The sequence below is a fragment of the Moschus berezovskii genome, chromosome 10 (assembly GCF_049115385.1).
Source record: "Moschus berezovskii isolate FMDL1 chromosome 10, NW_MosBer_1.0, whole genome shotgun sequence".
NCBI lineage: Eukaryota > Metazoa > Chordata > Mammalia > Artiodactyla > Moschidae > Moschus > Moschus berezovskii.
In genome coordinates this window covers 39784528-39803478 of record NC_142469.1, presented here as the reverse complement: position 1 = coordinate 39803478, position 18951 = coordinate 39784528, and the positions used below count along the sequence as shown (strand labels likewise).

At 42.3% G+C, this 18951-nt stretch overlaps 1 protein-coding gene across 3 annotated transcripts in view; it reads left to right on the top strand.

Moving 5' to 3' along the window:
- Window positions 1–18951, top strand: part of NT5DC1 (5'-nucleotidase domain containing 1) — a 145911-nt gene that overhangs the window by 20823 nt on the left and 106137 nt on the right. Inside the window, exons 1-4 of one of the 3 annotated variants that reach the window (XM_088840603.1) lie at window positions 6962–7234; window positions 13585–13676; window positions 15321–15392; window positions 17995–18101. In XM_088840603.1, coding sequence (XP_088696729.1) covers window positions 7142–7234; window positions 13585–13676; window positions 15321–15392; window positions 17995–18101 — 364 coding nt within the window. In that variant the 5' untranslated portion in view covers window positions 6962–7141. Of the gene's footprint in view, window positions 1–6961; window positions 7235–13584; window positions 13677–15320; window positions 15393–17994; window positions 18102–18951 lie in introns of those variants that run through there. The other 2 variants (XM_055433371.2, XM_055433372.2) reach the window with 2 other exon arrangements.

Sequence of the window (18951 nt, the reverse complement as noted above, 5' to 3'; positions counted from 1 at the left end):
TATAGCTGATTCACTTTGTTGTACAGCAGAAACTAACACAACATTGTAAAGCAACTAGACTCTAATAAAAAAAATTATCATTATGCTTGTGTTTAAATCTACCATATTTGATGATTTATCTCCATCTAATCATGCATATTTAGATGTACAAAGTGTTTCATTAAATCGATAACAATACCTCTCATAATTTTTCTATTGCTCCCAAATGTTTAGCATTCCTTTTATTTTTCACTCTCTCTGCCTTCTTTTGTATTGTTTTTCAAAAATCCATTTTAGAGGAATGGTGATTGGAATGTTTAGCTGAAACACAGGAGTTGGGCAGATTATTTAAATGTCACTACCATTACCCAATCACCCTGTTACCTGAGGTTTTTCTGGGATAGAAATCTTAGGCCAGATGTCTAGAATTGGATTAAAGATGTTAACACATATAAACCATCTCTAAGACTCTTGACATTTGCACACTGCTTTTCAAATGGGTTAGTGTGGATGATAAGAAAGCAGATGCTGCATGATTTCAAAACCTTTAGACCATGAAATTTTTACACCTTGTTTTATGTCTCTGGATATTTTCCAGTTTCTCTGAGTTTATAGTCTATGGGAACTTGAATAGAATTTGTATCCTACTGTTGTGTGAAAATTGCATAAACCTTAATTATATTGAATTAGTGCATGGTGCTTTTCAGGTCTACTATATCCTTATGCTTTTCTATATATTCATTCTATTAATTTTTGAGATTTGATATTGAAACTCCAACTAAAAATCTTCATTTGTCTACTTAAAAAATAATTGTAATATATTGTGGGACTATACGTAACTTTATTCTGTACTTTCCAAGTCTACTATAAATGTGTTATAATACTTTCATAGTTTAAAAAAGAAAAAAGGGTTGGTGTGAATATTTTTGTTAAGAGGCATTTATGAAAAAAACAGTGGTGAAGAATGGACAAGCAATAAAATAATCAATTTTGAATGTCGTTGTTAAAATAATAGATACCAGTATTTTTTTTAATTTCAAATATCTGATTCTACAGATAAAGAAACTGGGGAAAAATAAAGAAGCAATATTAAATTATGAGAGGTATTGTTACCCATTTAATGAAATACTTTGTACATCGTAAAAAATGCATGATTAGACAGGGATAAATGGTCAAAGATGAAAATACACAGGTAAGATGCATTCAGTCATTTCAATCATGAAAATAAACATCCTGCTTAAGAGGTCTGGAGTCAAAGAAGCTCTGGATTCATGCCTGAGTGATGCCTCCACATTGACTGGATCACTCTTTGTAAGGGGTTTCTGAGATATGTTCATATTTGGATGCCCTTGAAGACTCAAAACTTTTACTCACTTCTGTACTTAAAAGACACTCTGTATCTTATCTGACAATGTGAGTCCTGAGGGAAACAGAATGGAGAGCATCAGAGTGAGTCACTTGTGTGGGTCTCTGAGAAAGGGACCCTACATTCTATCCCATTACAAGGTTAAATTCCCTGTATGGGAAACAAAAGAACCTCCCACATGAGCCTGAGGATCCAAAAGCAGAGAGAATTGAATCCTAGTTCTCTTTTCAAAAGCTTTGCAGAATGTCCTATGATAACACAGGGCCATCACTAGAATAGGAACAGTGGGTAAGGTCACAGTTAGGTAGAAAGAGGGACTGAGGCAGCCACCCGGCCTTCCCTCACCATAACACGTACCTTCCTTTTCTGTGGCTCCAAAGCCGAAAGTCTCCTGTGAAGGTTTCCTTGAACTGCTCAAGAGAGGAGCAGCGGTTGGCTGAATGAGGGATGATTTCATGGTTGCGGTCAAACTAACCATTTTCCTGATGACAATAACTAGAGGTGTTTCAGAATTTATGCAGCATGGATGGATGCTGATGGTGTGGCCAGTGTGGCCAATACGGCCAGAGGCAACCAAAGACTGAAAGTGACAGTCTAGCCGAGGAAAAGCAGTTATATGGATGCCAGTAACCAAGGACCTAAAGTCTCTTCCCAGACTCCTTGACAACATGGTAGACCTTCTGCAATTTAGAACCTTCATACCTTGGACAGCCAAGGCAAAGGGAAGTACTGTGAAGTGACAGTCAATTAAAGAGGAACTGAATTCAAATCAGAGCTAGCTGAGTTCACCTTGAGTTTATCCATATTTTATTTCTGACTTAACATCTGATCAGTCGAGATGCTCCATAACAGACTGATAAAGTTGATTGCTGCTGCTGCTGCTGCTAAGTCACTTCAGTCGTGTCCGACTCTGTGTGACCCCATAGACGGCAGCCCACCAGGCTCCCCCGTCCCTGGGATTCTCCAGGCAAGAACACTGGAGTGGGTTGCCATTTCCTTCTCCAATGTGTGAAAGTGAAAGTGAAGTCGCTCAGTCATGTCTGACTCGTAGCGACCCCATGGACTGCAGCCTACCAGGCTCCTCCGTCCATGGGATTTTCTAGGCAAGAGTACTGGAGTGGCTTGCCATTGCCTTCTCCAGATAAAGTTGATTACTTGACCCTAACCCCTACTTGACCCTAACCCCAAACTTAACATTTGTCCTAATTAAATCTCAATCCACTGCTGCATCATTTGAGATCTGTTTGAGTCACAGTTTTGCTAGTTAGTATTTTAGTTTTCTCTCCAAGAGGCACTCATTTCACATTGTAAACATTTTGGTTTTTTAATTCACACAAGTCTTAATAAGCAGTTTCTTACCAAAGGACTTCATTCTATCACATTCTCCCCTACACCATCAAAAATAAATACACACAAAAAAAACTTACAGTAAAATTTCTAAGTAGGTCTCTCTTCTTGTGGCAAGAGGAGAAATGGAGAGTAGAAAATAATGTATTTAAATTTGAAGATTAAAGAAATCAAATGAAAAATATTCCTAATGCAGAACTACTGCCATCTTAAGGCCACAGTCCAGTATTATAAATCAGCTTTTGGTTCTATTTTGCTAAATGACTTGGAGAGATTAATTTTTAGGCATTTGTACATTTTAAAGTACTAAATAATCTTAATTATTCCCCTTTAAACAAATTATATGAGCCAGAGAAGATGTGTTGATTGGCTTAGATTACATAAAAGGTTGAACATTATAATGTTTATTTTGGAGTATTTAGAAAAGTATATTTTAAACTAATGAAAAATTAAACAGACTATTTCCCTCCTCCCCCCTCCTTAATAAGCCTGGTGAATATTTACAATTTATATGTTAAAATACAGTATTATAAATTGATAAAATATCACTAAATATGCTATTTTAGTGTCTAAAATTTAAGCTAGCTGATCACAAAGTTATTACCTGCTGCTGCTGTTGCTAAGTCGCTTCAGTTGTGTCCTAGGTAGTAACAAATTAAGTAAAAGGCATACCTAAGGTTAAATTTCCTAAATTATAGTATTTTCATTATTAAAATATAGGTCAGTTATAATGATAATATTCAAACCTAGAAAATGATCAATAAAAATCATAACCTATTTCTGAGCATTTCAAAATTATTTTATAACTTCCTAATTATAAGAAAAAATATATATATTTATACATGGAACACTAAATAAAAAAATCCTAAAACTCCACAGCATGGTATTGACATTACATACAAATAAAAGTATCAAAACTTTTAAAACTAACAAATAACTTAAACAAATTTCACATCATTTAAGGCTTCCCTGGTAGCTCAACTGGTAAAGAATCAGCCCGTTATGTGGGAGACCTGAGTTCTATCCCTGGGTTGGGAAGATCCCCTGGAGAAGGGAACGGCCACCCACTCAAGTAGTCCATGGGGTGGCAAAGAGTCAGTCATGACAGCGACTTTCACTTTCCAGTGGCTCCCATGTAAAGAATCTGCCTGCAATGCAGGAGACCCAGGTTCAATCCTGGGTCATAGAGATCCCCTGGAGAAGGGTACGGTAACCCTTCCCAAGAATACTGGAAATATTCTTGTCTGGAGAACTCCATGGACAGAGGATTCTGGCGGGCTACAGTCCACAGCTGCAAAGAGCTGGACACGATGGAGCAACTAAGACTTTCCCCAAAGATCTTTCAGACAATACATATTAACGTTATTTGCTCATTTGACAAAACAACATCTATACGTCAGTCTGCTGAGACTGCTTTAACAGAAGGCCACAAACTGAGTGGCTTAAATAACAGGAAATTATTTTCTCGTGGTTCTGGTAGCTGAAAGTCCAAGATCAAGGTGCAGGTAGGGCTGGTTTCCGGTGAAATCTCTCCTCTTGCTAGCAGGTTGAACATTCTCCCTGTGTGCTCACGTGACCTTTTCTCTATGTATGTGCATCCCTTGTGTATTTCCTCTTCTTATAATTACACAAGCCATATTGAATTAGGTTCCCACTCTTATGACCGTATTTAACCATACTTACCTCCTTAAATCTCTATACCCAAATGGAGTCACACTGGGGTGTAGGGCGTCAACATGTGAACTCTGGGTGGACATAATTCAGTCCCTAATACTCACATATTTAACATATCACTCGAAGAAACAGTAATTAATTGGAGTCCGAGTAGAACACTGAACTTACGGCTGACAATAGAAGAGGTGTGCATGCCACTATATTTGATAAAAGTTTAATGGTCCCTCTAGTCAAGTCTATGGTTTTTCCAGTGGTCATGTATGGATGTGAGAGTTGGACTGTGAAGAAAGCTGAGCCCCGAAGAATTGATACTTTTGAACTGTGGTGTTGGAGAAGACTCTTGAGAGTCTCTTGGACTGCAAAGAGATTCAACCAGTCCATCCTAAAGGTGACCAGTCCTGGGTGCTCATTAGAAGGACTGATGCTTAAGTTGAAACTCCAATACTTTGACCACCTCATGTGACGAGTTGACTCATTGGAAAAGACCCTGGTGCTGGGAGGGATTGGGGGCAGGAGAAGAAGGGGACGATGGATGATGGGATGGGTGGATGGCATTGCTGACTCGATGGACGTGAGTTTGGGTAAACTTTGGGAGTTGGCGATGGACAGGGAGGCCTGGCATGTTGCGATTCATGGGGTTGCAAGGAGTCGGACACGACTGAGCAACTGAACTGAACTGAATGTATAGAAAGAAAGAAAATATCTGCCTTTGGAAATAAGCCTATGAAATGAAGTAAATGTCTGTATTTAAGTTCAAGGTTATGTAGGGAGTGAAGGAAAAGAGGGAGACCATCCCACATATTCTTACAGAAGTTAGACTGAGGTTTAAGATAATGGCCAAGAAAGGCAAATGGAAAGTCATGATGAGTGACAGCTCATTCAAGATGATGGGGTCAGGTTATTTTCTAGACCCTCCTACAAAATGTAAATGTTATAGACAAGGCCTTGAGGAATATAAGACATGTAAGAGTTGTTTCTTAGCAAGTAGATATGACCGTTGATAAGCGTGTCCAGGTCTTAGGGCCAACTCCAGTCCCAGGATCATGACCACTTAGGCCACATAAAACCAATCCTTTCATACTCTTCCTTCTAGCAATGAGTGCATGTGTATACTTACATTACTAAGAGAAGTCCCTGAAGTGCCTAGTCCCAGAGTAAAACAAAATATCCTCCAAGGAGACTTGGGGCTTTCAATGTGGAGTCTACCTGTAGTGTGACCTTGGCACACACTCTCCCGCAGGGGCCAAAAAAGAATGTTAAGGTCAATTCTATGGCCAACAGATTCACGAAAAAGAAATAGGCTCAAATGATGAAATAATACAGCTCTTTCTGTTTTGACCCACAGATATTAAAGACATGGCTGTTGGGCTCTAACCAGTGAACAGCTCCATCTTCTTGAGGATTCCTTCCTGTGCCTAGTCCAGACAGATTTGTTTGGGGGTTTCACAAGTCATAATGGAACAAGTTATTCATTTATTCAAATGGGTCCACTGGGTACAATAAATGTCCTACCAGATTGAACTATTTATTGTACTAAATTAATTCCTTGGTTGGTCTGTGAGCCTCATAAGGATTAGTATTTGTAAGGGTTAAGTATAATTCTCAATCTGTTGTATTTTCATTATGTCATAACTATTGAATTTTTCCCTTTGGGCAAAGTCTTTTTAAAATTTAAAACAGAAGCAGCACAAAGATAATACATTTATCTTCTGTTTTTAATGTGAAGATTTGTATTTTCTCTTGTAAATGACTTTAAAAGTCTCAGAGTCCTAGCCCTTCATATCCAGGAGTTCTCAGAATTAAATGCCCTGAGCATCCACTGTACATAATGAATTAATTTTCTTCTGTGAATCTAAAATGATATTCACTATACACAGTCCTTGAGAGAACTGAGAACATTGTCATTCAAATCGCTGTGTGTTGTATAAATTTTAAAACCTCTTTGCATAAAGTTTTCTTTTCTGCAGCATGTTTTAGGAAGTTTCTAAAGTCCTTTCATAGGAAAAATTCTTCTTTACAGTAAAAGTAAGATAATCAAATAACAACGAATATTGGTTTCCTTAATCATCATCACTTTGCAAAAATGGTCCTTAACGATTTCTAACAAATTTATTTTCTAATACGCTCCACGGGGTGAAATGTTGAAGTCCCCCATTTTACTTGGAAATATACTTAGGAATTTACTAAGGAATGTAAAAGTTTTGATTCAATCCATGGTTAGAGATCTCGTGAGCAAAAAAAAAAAAAAAATCCTCCAAGTTATAGGCTACCTGGGGCAGAGGGGTATTAGAGGATAACATTTTCTCCAAAATCTTTTATGATGTCGCACACAAGAGTAAAGGGTCAGGTGTAACTTGGCAGTCTCGCGGTTCCCCTGGCGTTTTGATAGCGCGGGGTTAATTTTGTGGCAAAGGCTATGCACCAACAGGGACTTAGCGACGCCCCCAATCCCTGCAGCAGTGGTTCCGCTCCTGGCCATATCCCGCCTTCGGACATCGGGGCGGGGATCAGAGGGGTGACAAAGCGGCAGGAGCCGGCCTGGGGGTGTCCGCCCGAAGGCCGGGCGCCCGGGAGGCCGGCTGCGAGGGGCGGAGAGACGCGCGTTCGGGGGCGGGGCTCGCGGGCGCGGGAAGAGCGCGGGGCCGCTGTGCGGCGTCCGGAGCCCCGCCCCGCCCCGCCCCGCCGCGGCCCGCCGGGGAGTCCCGCAGCGTCCTGCCCGCGTGCTCTCCGCCCCCTGCCGGGGTCCACGCAGTCTCCGGAGTTCCGCGCGCAGCTATGGCTCAGCACTTCTCCCTGGCCGCCTGCGACGTGGTCGGCTTCGACCTGGACCACACTCTGTGTTGCTACAACCTGCCCGAGAGCGCCCGGGTGAGTGGCGCGGGCCGCCGGAGCGCCCGGCGTGCAGCCTCCACGGCGGCGCGGGCTCGAGTTTCCTCCCGGGCCGCCGCCGGGGCCCTGCAGCCGCCGCGCCTTTGCGCACAACTCGGCCTCCCGCCGCGAGGCGGGGCGGAAGGAAGCGTGCATACCCCATCCCCCGCCCCCCAACGCCGTCTCCGCCTTTGCTCAGGGTACCGGCTTCTTTAGCCCAGCCCGTAGCCTAGTTTGAGAGCCGGGTAGGGAAGAAAAGGGGCGAAGGAAAGACAAGTTGTGCAAGATTGGGTTGGGGAAGCGGTTCCTGGGGCAGAGGTAGGGCGGGTCCGGGGAAACTGGGGTGTCCTTTGCAGATCCCCAGTTTTGTAACGTCTCAGCAAATCATTCTGGCTACCAGCAGAGCGCTGATACAGCCACCTGGTTAGCGACTTTTGTCTTCATCTTTGGCTGCTTTTTTTTTCTTTTGTACTTCCATGCGACCACCTGTCAGTTTTTAAATACTGCCTTCTGGGGAAAATTGTGTGGTGTATTGGAAAGAAGACTAACTGGAAAGTCATTAAGATCTTATCCCTAATTTTGCCTTGTACCAAGAGAAGGAACTAAGGATTGCTCATTTACTGCATGCTCCACGCAAGTTTTAATCCTAACAACAGCCCGGACGCTTCCTGCACTTAGGGAAGGAAGTGGAGTGTGTATGATTCCATATCTGTACCCTTAAGTGAATTGTACTCATTCCTTTAGTTTCCCATGGAAACTGATTTTCAGAAATTAATTTTTTTTTTTTTTTGGTAAGTCAAAGATCTAAGTATCCAAAACAGAAAAAACTGGCTATGGTCGTCACAGCCAGGATTTTGCAGCCAGACTGCCTAGCTTAAGGCACTAGCTCCTCTGTTACTAGCTCCGTGACCTTGGGCAAATTACTTAACCTGTGTCTAGTTTCAGTTCCTCGTCTGTAAAACTGGGCTAATAATTGGATTTACCTGGAAAGGTTGTTGCAAGGATTACAAAGGTAATGGATATATAATGCTGAGAGCTGTGTCTGACACACGTGGTGGCTTTTGTAGCTACTACTGGAATCATTGTCCAATCTGACCACTTAGGATAGAGCGCTAAGTAGCTGGTGCAGACATCAGCCAGGGTTCAGTTCAGTTCAGTTCAGTCACTCAGTCGTGTCCGACTCTCCGCGACCCCATGAATCACAGCACGCCAGGCCTCCCTGTCCATCACCAACTCCCGGAGTACACTCAAACTCATGTCCACAGAGTCGGTGGTGCCATCCAGCCATCTCATTCTCCGTCGTCCCCTTCTCCTCCCGCCCCCAACCTTTCCCAGCATCAGAGTCTTTTCCAGTGAGTCAGCTCGTCGCAGGTCCTCATTAAGATGAGGTTCACTTGCCCAGTTAGCAGTTCAGGTACCCATCAGATTAAACAGTGTATGAATTACTCCTGTTTTCTGTGTACAGATGGTTTAAAAAAAAGTGTACTGTTCCTAATGTTGTGTGTTCCTGCTTTCCCACAGTACAGATGTTTCCTTCCTCATGTTGAGAGTTAAGGAGACTTTTCTACTTGATTCTCTGGCCACTACTTCCTCTAGGTCTTTGACGCATATTTTCCTTCTTTTGCCTTTCAAATTTTCCCCGATTAACATTTTCTTGCATTTCCTCTCTAGTCACCTTCTTTTGAAGGAAATATTGTTAAAAGTCAATTTTGTGCACGTGTGAGCATACAATTTCAGAATCCAAGATTTCCCAAAAGCAAGAGTTCTTTACTACAAGCTTCAAATATAAGTGATATTTAAAGGTTGAAAACAGTAATCTGGTGCATTTGCTTTCTGTTTGGTTAAGAAATCTTTCTGTGTGCTGAGCACCATAATAGAGTTAGGAGTACAGAGATAACACTCAGGTCTTCAGGTGGCCTTGTAATGGGTAAGGATGTTGGAAGGTGAGCTTTGGTCCCCTGTGCAGACGGCAGCATTGCGTGGCCCTTGTTGATGCTTGGCTGTTACCTCTGCCTGGGGCCCTCCTTTCTTCATCACACTGACCCCTCATCTGGCAGGTCTCAAATTAAGAGAAATTTACCTTCTTATCCTGATCCTACCTCCAGTTTTCCATAAAACCTTAATTTCTCTTTGCACTTACACACTGCCTTGACTTTTTCCTGTTTACTTATTGGAACCTTCCCCTAGGTCCTAAAGCCATAACCCTTTTGCCTCAGTGTCTGTGACTTTATTGTGTGTTCTGTGTGCTGAGCTGACTCTGCACGTGCGGAGTTCAGTAAATAATTATGAAACGATTAAATAAATGATAGGTATTTCAGTGACTGAATATGACACTCAGTCACTATTCTAATAAGCGTTCTGCTGATAAAAGCTGGTTTGATGCTTACAACAGCCGTCTGAGGTAGGTGTTATTAACCTCCTTTAGAGATGAGGGCACGGGCACAGAAAGGATACGTAGCTTGTCCAGAGTCACCCAGCGTGCTGGGCTGACCGGCAGGTTTCTGCTGCCTACCCCAGGCTCTCTGTGTGCTGTGAAGCCCAAAAGGGAGGCCTTGGAGTGAGTGATGCTTGAGCTGGGTCCCAGCACGGGAGTGACAATTGGCAGGTGAGGCGGCAAAGAGGAACATTTCAGGCAGGAAATATGGCCAAGGCAAGGACCACGAGATGAGAAACAGCGCCTGGATCTGCTGGGTATCAAGCGGAAGGTGGGGAATGGCAGAGGATACTGGAGATGGCGGTGACGTTTGAGTGGTGGCTCACTGAATGCCTCGTGGGCATCTTTAGTAAGTGCAGTGTGCTGTGTGCTAAGTCGCGTCAGTCGTGTCCGATTCTTTGTGACCCTATGGACTGTAGCCCACCATGCTCCTCTGTCCTTGGAATTCTCCAGGCAAGAATACTGGAGTGGGTTGCCACGCCCTCCCTCCAGGGGATCTTCCCAACCCAGGGATTGAACCAGAGTCTCTGTGTCTCCTGCAGTGGCAGGTGGGTTCTTTACCACTAGTGCCACCTGGGAAGCCGTTTGATAAGTGCAGAGTGTTACGCCAATGTGGAACTGGGTGCGTCACCTCACCAGGGGCTCAGGAAAAGCATCCTAGAAATGATGACACCTGTGTTGTCCTGGAGTTGCAGACTCAGGAGTGTTCGGGGCCAGGCAGTTAACCTGAATGTGCGACTGGGAATGTGGGGGTCTCTGGCAGCCAGGAGAATGCACATACACAGCCGTGCTCATCTGCCAGCGTTTGCCATGGGGCGTAGAGGCTCAGTCTTGCCAGATCTAATTCTGTCAAGACAAGTTAGAAATCGAAGCTTGTGTGAGAAGTCTGTCAATTTTTTTCAGTGCCAGCTCATTTTCAGAACACAGCAGAATTATGGGATTGCCAGATATAGCGAAGAAAAATACAGGACATCCGGTTCAATTTGACTTTCAAAGAACAAAAACATTTTAGTGTGTGTGTTCCACCTATCTCATGGGATATGCTTATATTAAAAAATTATTTGCTGTTTAGCCAAAAATCCAATTGACCTAGGAGTTTCATATTTTATCTGGCATCCTTCAGTGGGAACCGGATAAATTTGTGGTCTTCCTACGACCCACAGGGCACCTGTTTGCAACCGCTGGGGATTCTGCATGATCATTAATCAGATGAGACTGTTGGGAAAGTAAGTGGCAGCTAAGGCCGGGAGAGGAAGGGGTGGGTGGTGGAGGCCCTGTGCCATGAGGGCTTCTGGGGTGAGTCAACGTAATTTAAGGAAAAGCTTCAAGGGCCAAGGACTTAGGACTGGAAGAGGGTTTTCAAAGACACAGCCTTCCCTGTGTTTCCCAGCACTGCTGTTATCTGCTTCTCCTTATATATTTACCCCATTCTCTCTTATTATAGAACCTTCTCCAAGCACAAATGTGGGCGCCCCCATTGGCAGCCCTACTGGAAAGTGCTCTTTGCCTTTGGAAGGAATCTGACCTTATTGGAATCACATATCTGTGTCTTGATCAGTATTGCCAAAGGGTGAGAAACTCCAGTTGTCCAGGGTTGAACTTACCTTGACCTGAGGCAAGTCTAATGGTGTGCAGTAACCATTAGTAGCTTGAAACTGGCCATGATAGGGGGGTATCTGTACCATGGAAGTGAACAAACACCACGAGTCAGGGCTTTTCTTTTCTTTTTTTTAACAGCACATGACTGAGGATAATAGCAGTACCTAAATTGAATTTACTTGTATGCCATATGGTGCTTTAAGCATCTGAGGATTTACATTACACATGGGATTTATATCTGTTAATCCCCTGGCACTGGTTTCTTGCAGGCAGGATCATGATCTGTGTTTTTTTTTTTTTTTTTAATTGTCCATAGTACTTTGTACCTTCGAGTGACTCAGTACATTTTATGAGTGAAAATTCATAAAATAGAAGTCCATGATTTTCAGTCATCTCAGAGTTTCAGGAATTTGGTAGGGGCCCCACCCTATCCTGGAGCCTTGGAATTTCTGGGTGGTTTTAAACTATCACCTGTGGTTCTGACTCACCTCCAGGCTTGAGTACTGTTGATGCATAGTGTTGACTTAATGTAACTCTGAACAACTGACCTGGATCAGGGCCCATTGTGTAGGGTACATGTATAGCCATTTTCATTAGCTTTATGACGGGAAACAGCTCTATTTGACACAGAGCGTTTGCTTTCTCTGTACTCATCTCCTGACACTCACAATCCCGGTCCCCAACTGGAGCTGTGTGCCCCCTGGACTCGTGTGGCCCTCTCCCCCTGGACTCACCCAGCTGACTGCTGTGTCCTGCAGGTGTCAGTGTGAACATCACTCCCTCAGGGAGGCCTTCTACTCTTCCTGCTGTATCTATTCCCACTTCCCCTTTGTGCCATTCCAGTGCTGTTGAAACCTGCCATGGGCTAACATCTGCAGAAGAAGGGTCAGGATCCTCTGTGTGTCCTCTTGGACACTGTTCAGTCTCAAAACACCTGGAATTTTGTTGTTGTGAGTGAAATCTGTCAGCAATCAGCAGACCATTTACTTTTGTGCTTGCTTCCAGAGGTTTGTTTTTATTTTCCCCTTTTTCCTCAGCTTTTCTTACGGTGGATAAAGAGAGAGTCACTATCTCTGTTGAAGTTGCCGTGATGCTTCCTGTAGATTACCTGCCTGATCCTCGTGTATATTTCTCTTTGAGATTCCCCTGTAGAAGAAAGAAAGGGAAAGTTGCTCAGTTGTGCCCAACTCTGTGTCCCTATGGACTATACAGTCCATGGAATTCTCCAGGCCAGAATACTGGAGTGGGTAGCCTTTCCAGTATCCAGAATACTGGATAGGGTAGCCTATCGCAAGTGGGTAGCGATCTTGGGAAGATCGCCAGGGGATCTTCCCAACCCAGGGATTGAACCCAGGTCTCCCGCATTGCAGGTGGATTATTTACCAGCTGAGCCACCAGGGAAGCCCAGGTATACTGGAGTGTGTAGCCTATCTCTTTTCCAGTGGAACTTCTTGACGCAGGAATTGAACTGGAGTCTCCTGCATTGCAGGCACATTCTTTACCAGCTCAGCTACAAGGGAGATTCCCCTGTGTCAAGTGACAGAACTAAAAGTAGTAATGAATTTGATGTCCCTTCATTTAGAGAAAACATTTCATGCATTGGAGGAGTGCAGTGGCCCCACAAGCAGTGGAGCGCTCTTCCCCAGAGATTTTGGGCATGACCATGTTTTATAGTGTTAGACGAGGCAATGCAAAAACGGGGTCTGATTGGCTAGGAGGTTGGGAATTTCCTGATAGGGACTGGAGAATCCTGTTTTCTAGGGAGAGGTAAGCAAGCTAAAGCTGACACAGTGGATTGTGATCGGTGTATGTTAGGTTTCCTTGACAGGGGTTTTCTATAAGTGCACACTGACTTAAGTTTAGATTGTGCCAAGGTCTGGGCCAGTGGGTGGCCTCCACTGTGTGGGGCTCAAGTATATGAAGTAGCATTATCAGCTGCCATGGGGCCTTCTGGAAAGGATGGACAGAGGGTGGCTGTAGACTGGTCAGTATGTTTATCATCTGGTGACGTGTTAAATCAATTTACAAAGCTTTGTCAAGTTTTAATGATCTCCAACCCGTTAGACTTCGGCAGTAAGATTAATAATTGTCCTTGGTTGTATAATTATACACTGATAGTGTAAAAAGACAGCAGCTACCTGGGGCTCGCAGGGGTGCATTAATTCCTGGGAAGGAATGTTAACCTGCTGAGCTTCACAATTAACAGATAATACAGATTCCACCTGTCTCGTGGCTGATTCCATTAGGTCTTCAGGCCTGTGACGTTAAGAAGGAATAGTGAAATTTACATTTAATCTCTTTTCCTTTCTGTTAACAGCTCATTTATAATAGCTTTGCTCAGTTCCTGGTCAAGGAGAAAGGGTATGACAAGGGATTGCTCATGGTGACCCCAGAGGATTGGGATTTCTGGTAAGCAGCTTTTTTTAAAGGTCTGTACATTCCCTCTGGTTTTTAATTCTTGTGGATAAAATTTTAATGCTTCCTCTTCCATGGAGACAGAAAGTGAAATGTGAAGTTGAGCCAAAGGACAGAATACCTTCTGTATTAAATTTTTATATTTGATGAATTAAAGTCCTTTCTATTTTTAGACTTGCTTCGTTAAGTATGAAAATTAAGCTAAGAGTGAATGTGACTAATTTGGGTATTTTTGCATGGGTTAAGTCTGTCATTGTTAAGAGTTTCAGAGATTAAGAACTGTCTCTAAAATTTACATCTTTTATTAAAAAATTCTTTCATTGCCCTTCCTGTACAGAACTGTGTGAAAAGATGTGGAAATCATCATGTTTTGAATGCTTGTGTGTGCGCATGTGTGCACTCAGTCGTGTCCAACTCTTTTCAACCCTGTGGACGATAACCTGTCAAGCTTCTCTGTCCTGGAATTTTCCAGGCAAGAATACTGGAGCAGGTTGCCATTTCCTGCTCCAAGAGATCTTCCCGACCCAGGGATCCAACCTGTGTCTCTGGTGTCTACTGCGTTGGCAGGCAGATTCTTTACCATCGTGCCACCTGGGAATTCCTATGTTTTTAATAAGTGTCTGAATTAGGACATTTGTTCTTATGTAATTTGGGTAGATATTCCTATAACATAGACTCTTAATAGCTTACTCCCTTCCTGGCTTATGAGTCTCAACTTCCCAAGATTTCCTTTGTCTTTCTTCCTCATTTAACCAATAAAAACAAACAAAAGTCCTATTAAACCACTTTAAATTGTTCAGTTAAAAATTAACAGTTGTCCTGAAATACATCCACAAATGATTCTAGAGCAACAGTGTTCATCTGTTATGCATTCTTCCAGTGTTTGGTTAGTCCTTTTTGATTTATCCCTTTCTGAAAAGGAAGAAACAGAAACGTTTTGCTGTATGAAATTCCTGTGGGAGTGTTACTGCGGACCAGAGCAAATAATGCTTATAAAGCACCCCGTCCTTTTCTTTTCCTGCTGTTGGTATTCGGTGGCCATTATGCCGTCTTGTTTTTATTACTCATAATAATGACTCTGAACCCACTTTCCTTCCCAAACCCCATAAGTCTTTTACAGTGAAAAACCTAAAACTTAGTGTTTGACTTTGTTTTAGTGGTTTTCAATAATATGCCTAGCCCAGAGGGCTAGTTCTTATAGCCTGACCTAAATTGAGGCAGAGTCTAAAGAGTACAGAAAAGATTCTGGCTGAGATCTTAACTTGTAAAATATGAATGTGTGTTTGTATGTGTTTTATTTAATGAAAAACATTTGTGCATTTTAGCAGAGGCATACAGTGGTGCTCATTTTTTGTTCTGAGTTTTTTTTTTCTCATCTCAAAGAGTTTAGACACTAAATATGCTGTCCTTGGTTTGCCCACATAGCAGTTTTCCTCTTGTACTTGCTCTGAGGATATTTAATTTCAGAATTCTTGAATTTTAGGATTCAAGAGCTTACTTGTTTGATTAACAGTTATTCACCTGGGTGGGAGAGTCTTTTTTTAGTATTATGACTTTTTGAAAATATGAGTTATTATTTCTTGAGTTAAGTATTAATAAGTATGTGAACTGATTAGTAATCAGACTTTTCTGTTTCAGTTGCAAGGGCTTGGCACTGGATCTGGAAGATGGGAACTTCATTAAACTTGCAGATAACGGCACCGTGCTCAGGTAATAGAATTTAGTTATGGTGTCGAAACTTTACTCTTTCCAGGACATTTTATTACCATGTAGGATTAGACTGTTAAGGTATGGATTAAACAAGATTATTACCTTAGTCAATCAGATGAGAGATTGTCTGTGTGTCTGCAGGTCTTTGTAGGAATCGTGTGAGCCATTTAAATATAAATCTGGGAGCGTTAGATTGAAAGGTCTAATTCTTTAAATTTAGCTTATCAGAAATATTTGCACAGGAAATACAGTCAAATGTTAACTTGCTTTTTGACCACCTCTACTGCAAAAGAGCCTGGAAATTTTATCATGTTAACCTGGAGTGAAATTGAAGCTCTCTTTATTAAGGAAGAAGGGAGAAATGGACATGGGTAGAATTGGTGGTCTAGGCACACCTCTCTTTCTTCCACTTGTCCAAATTTGCCCCCATCATGCAGGACTCATGTTGTGTCTCAGCTTCTGGAAGTGTTCCTAGATTCCTCCAGCCTTCAACAGTGTCTCCCCCTCCCGAGCTTAGTGCTGCCTCCCTTTCCTTCCCTCTTCTGAGTTAGTTGCTCAGTCGTATCTGACTCTTTGCAACCCCGTGAACTATAGCCCGCCAGGCTCCTCTGTCCATGGAATTCTCCAGGCAAGAATACTGGAGTGGGTTGCCATTCCCTTCTCCAGAGGATCTTCCTGACCCAGGGATTGAACCTGGGTCTCCTGCATCACAGGCAGATTCTTTGCCATCTGAGCCACCAGGGAAGGTGAGTCCAACACTTTGAGTGTTAATAAGAATAGGGCAAGCATGGACAGAGGAGCCTGACAGGCTACAGTCCATAAGGTCGCAAAGAGTTGCACACAACTGAAGCGACTTAGCACAGCACGGAACAAGCAATGGAAAAGCAGCTGCTATCATTGCTCTGTGTTTTACAAAAGGTGCCATGGGGTAAGCATCTATTTTCCTTCCAATACTGACAGTGCAGGCAAGTTAACATGGCCATGCAGTTGTGTGATTTATTATTTATGCTGACTCAGTTGGAGTCCAAGAAGAGGATGCTCATCCCTTGCACATACTCTCCCTTTGGGTACATCTTTCCTTTTGTACAGTACAGGCTCACACTCAACCCAGACTGTCCCCTAAGGTGGAGCTAGCTGGAGCAGATGTCATTCCACTTCTGATAATTTTATAATTCATTTGCATCTTTTTTCCTCAGGCAGCTAGAGATATGAGTGTATGTATTCATTTGTAAGTATAAATAAACATAGATGTATATATACACACACATATATACATACATACACACAATGCAGCTTTGACCGTGACCTTTAATGTCCCTTTCAGATTCTTACAGTATACTTGGCTATCTTTAGTCATGGTTAAAAAAATAGAAATCATTCTGCAACTTTGCTTCTTTCTTTGTTCTGTCTGTCTGTCTGTCCCCATTCCCAACATCATTTCCCCGAGGTCTGACCATCTCCATTCAAGTTTGGCTAACCGGCAGCTCTTCGTGAGTTTATAAGCTTATATTCTTGATGCCTGCTTTCTGACAGCATAGTAGATACCTTTTCGTATTTCCTGCTCAAGATTCCTCTACCTTTAATATAGTTTTTATAATGTAAATGTTAACCTCTCTATAAAAATGATCCTAATTGTGATTTTCTTCCTTTCTTATTTGCCTTTCTTATTTCATTTCCATTTTCTTCATTTTGCTTTGCTACCACAGTCTAACTCCAAGAAAAGAAGAATTACACTCCCTGGCATTATAATTTCTCATAGTAAGCTACATGAAATATTAACTGTTTTTCTGTAGGGTAAGATTCTCTTAACCAGTATTTTGAGCACAAAAAATAGCTACTTTCTTGTCTTCCTGTTCCAAGTTTTGCCACGTTCATCTCACTGTTTCCCTTTGTGTTTTTAGCTATGTTACGTCCTTGAGTGGCATGTTACTACCCCGTCTTCATCTTCATAGCCCCTGTGCTTGCGCAGCCCTGGGACCGGGCGCATCTCTCCTCCTGCAGGCCTCAGCTCTTGCTCTGACTGCTGCACTCTGGCCTCCCCATAGGCCAGCTTCCCACGTAGTCTCTGCAGTTTTCTCTTCTTTGTTCCGCTAGGCAAGTCTTACCTGCATGGTTAATTGACAACTTCTTAGGCAAGGCTTGTCCTGTTTCTCCCAGAGAAGTCGTAGTTTATCGATTGGTCTGGGGCACCTATTACAGCATTGACCTCCGAGTGTACTTCTGATCACTTGCTGGTTGAGGGGTGAAATGGAGGAAGAAAAATAGCTGTCAAGAGAAATGCCTTTCAAAAAAGAGGGGATATATTTTTATGTATCACTGATTCACTTTGCAGTACAGTAGACACACAACATGGTAAAACAACTATACTCCAGTAAAAATTTTAAAAATGAAATTTAAGAAATAATAGAATAAAAAAAAGAGAAATACCTTATAGGATCCTAAATAGGGAAGTCATCCAGTTGAAAACCTTTTTCTTAAAAAAAAAAACAAAAAACCCTTTAGCAGTATTAGAGTGAATTAATAAGTTAATAATAGCAAGGCTGGAGGAGGGAGTGTTCAAGGGAACCACTGATGAACCATGTGCCTTATCTCTTCAAACCAGGGCCAGCCATGGCACAAAGATGCTGTCTGCAGAGGCGCTGGCGGAGGAGTTCGGCAGGAAGGAGTGGAAGCACTTCATGCCGGACACGGGAATGGCCTTCCGGTCAGGTACAGTTCCTGTGCGGGGCAGCCCCGCCATTCCCTCCCCTGTCGTTTTGGATCCGGAACCTGTGACATGAAGACATAGACGTTAAGAGCAGACCGTCCTTGCCCCCTGCTGGGCAGAACGCACACTACAGCTGCTGTGGTTTCATAGAAATCGGATGTATTATTTCCCATGTGTGTCTGGTTTTTCTTTGGCAGTTGGTTCTGTTTTATTTAATGTTTTTATTGATTCACCTTTTACTTGTTCAGAAGACTTCGCACTTAGGAATAATACATTACTTATTCTGTATTTTTATTAGTTCGTTACCTGCACAGTCCTTTTATTTCTCTGTTCCCCGCTTCTCCCCACATTCATATTACTCACCTCTCTGTTTTCTAGAATTCTTTTCTTTACTGCCATTTCTCGGATCTTCTACCATCGTCTTTTTTCCCCCCTTTATTGCGAGTGATTTTACACAACTTTTTCCCACTCTCCTTAAAGAGTCTTACCATGAGCAAACATGAAAAGATTTTTCAAAAATTACTTATAGACAACAGATGTGCATAAATTAATAAAGAATGATTAAAACACTTATAAACAGATAGACTTCATTAAAAGTCTTAACTGTTAGTTTTTCATTTGTTCTAGGTTTTTTTGGTCATTTTCTCCCATGCTACAGTTTTGAAATACACCTATTTTCCTTTTGAAAATATAGTAACTGGAAAACAGTTGGAGTTATTCCTTATTGCTATCGTGTTTTTGTTTGTCATATTTGCTGTCTTTGGGTGGTTTGTTTTCTCATAGTGAGAAGAAAACGTCGGGAAGTATGTGTTATTTTAATCAAATAAGTTGATAGGAAAAACAGATTTCACC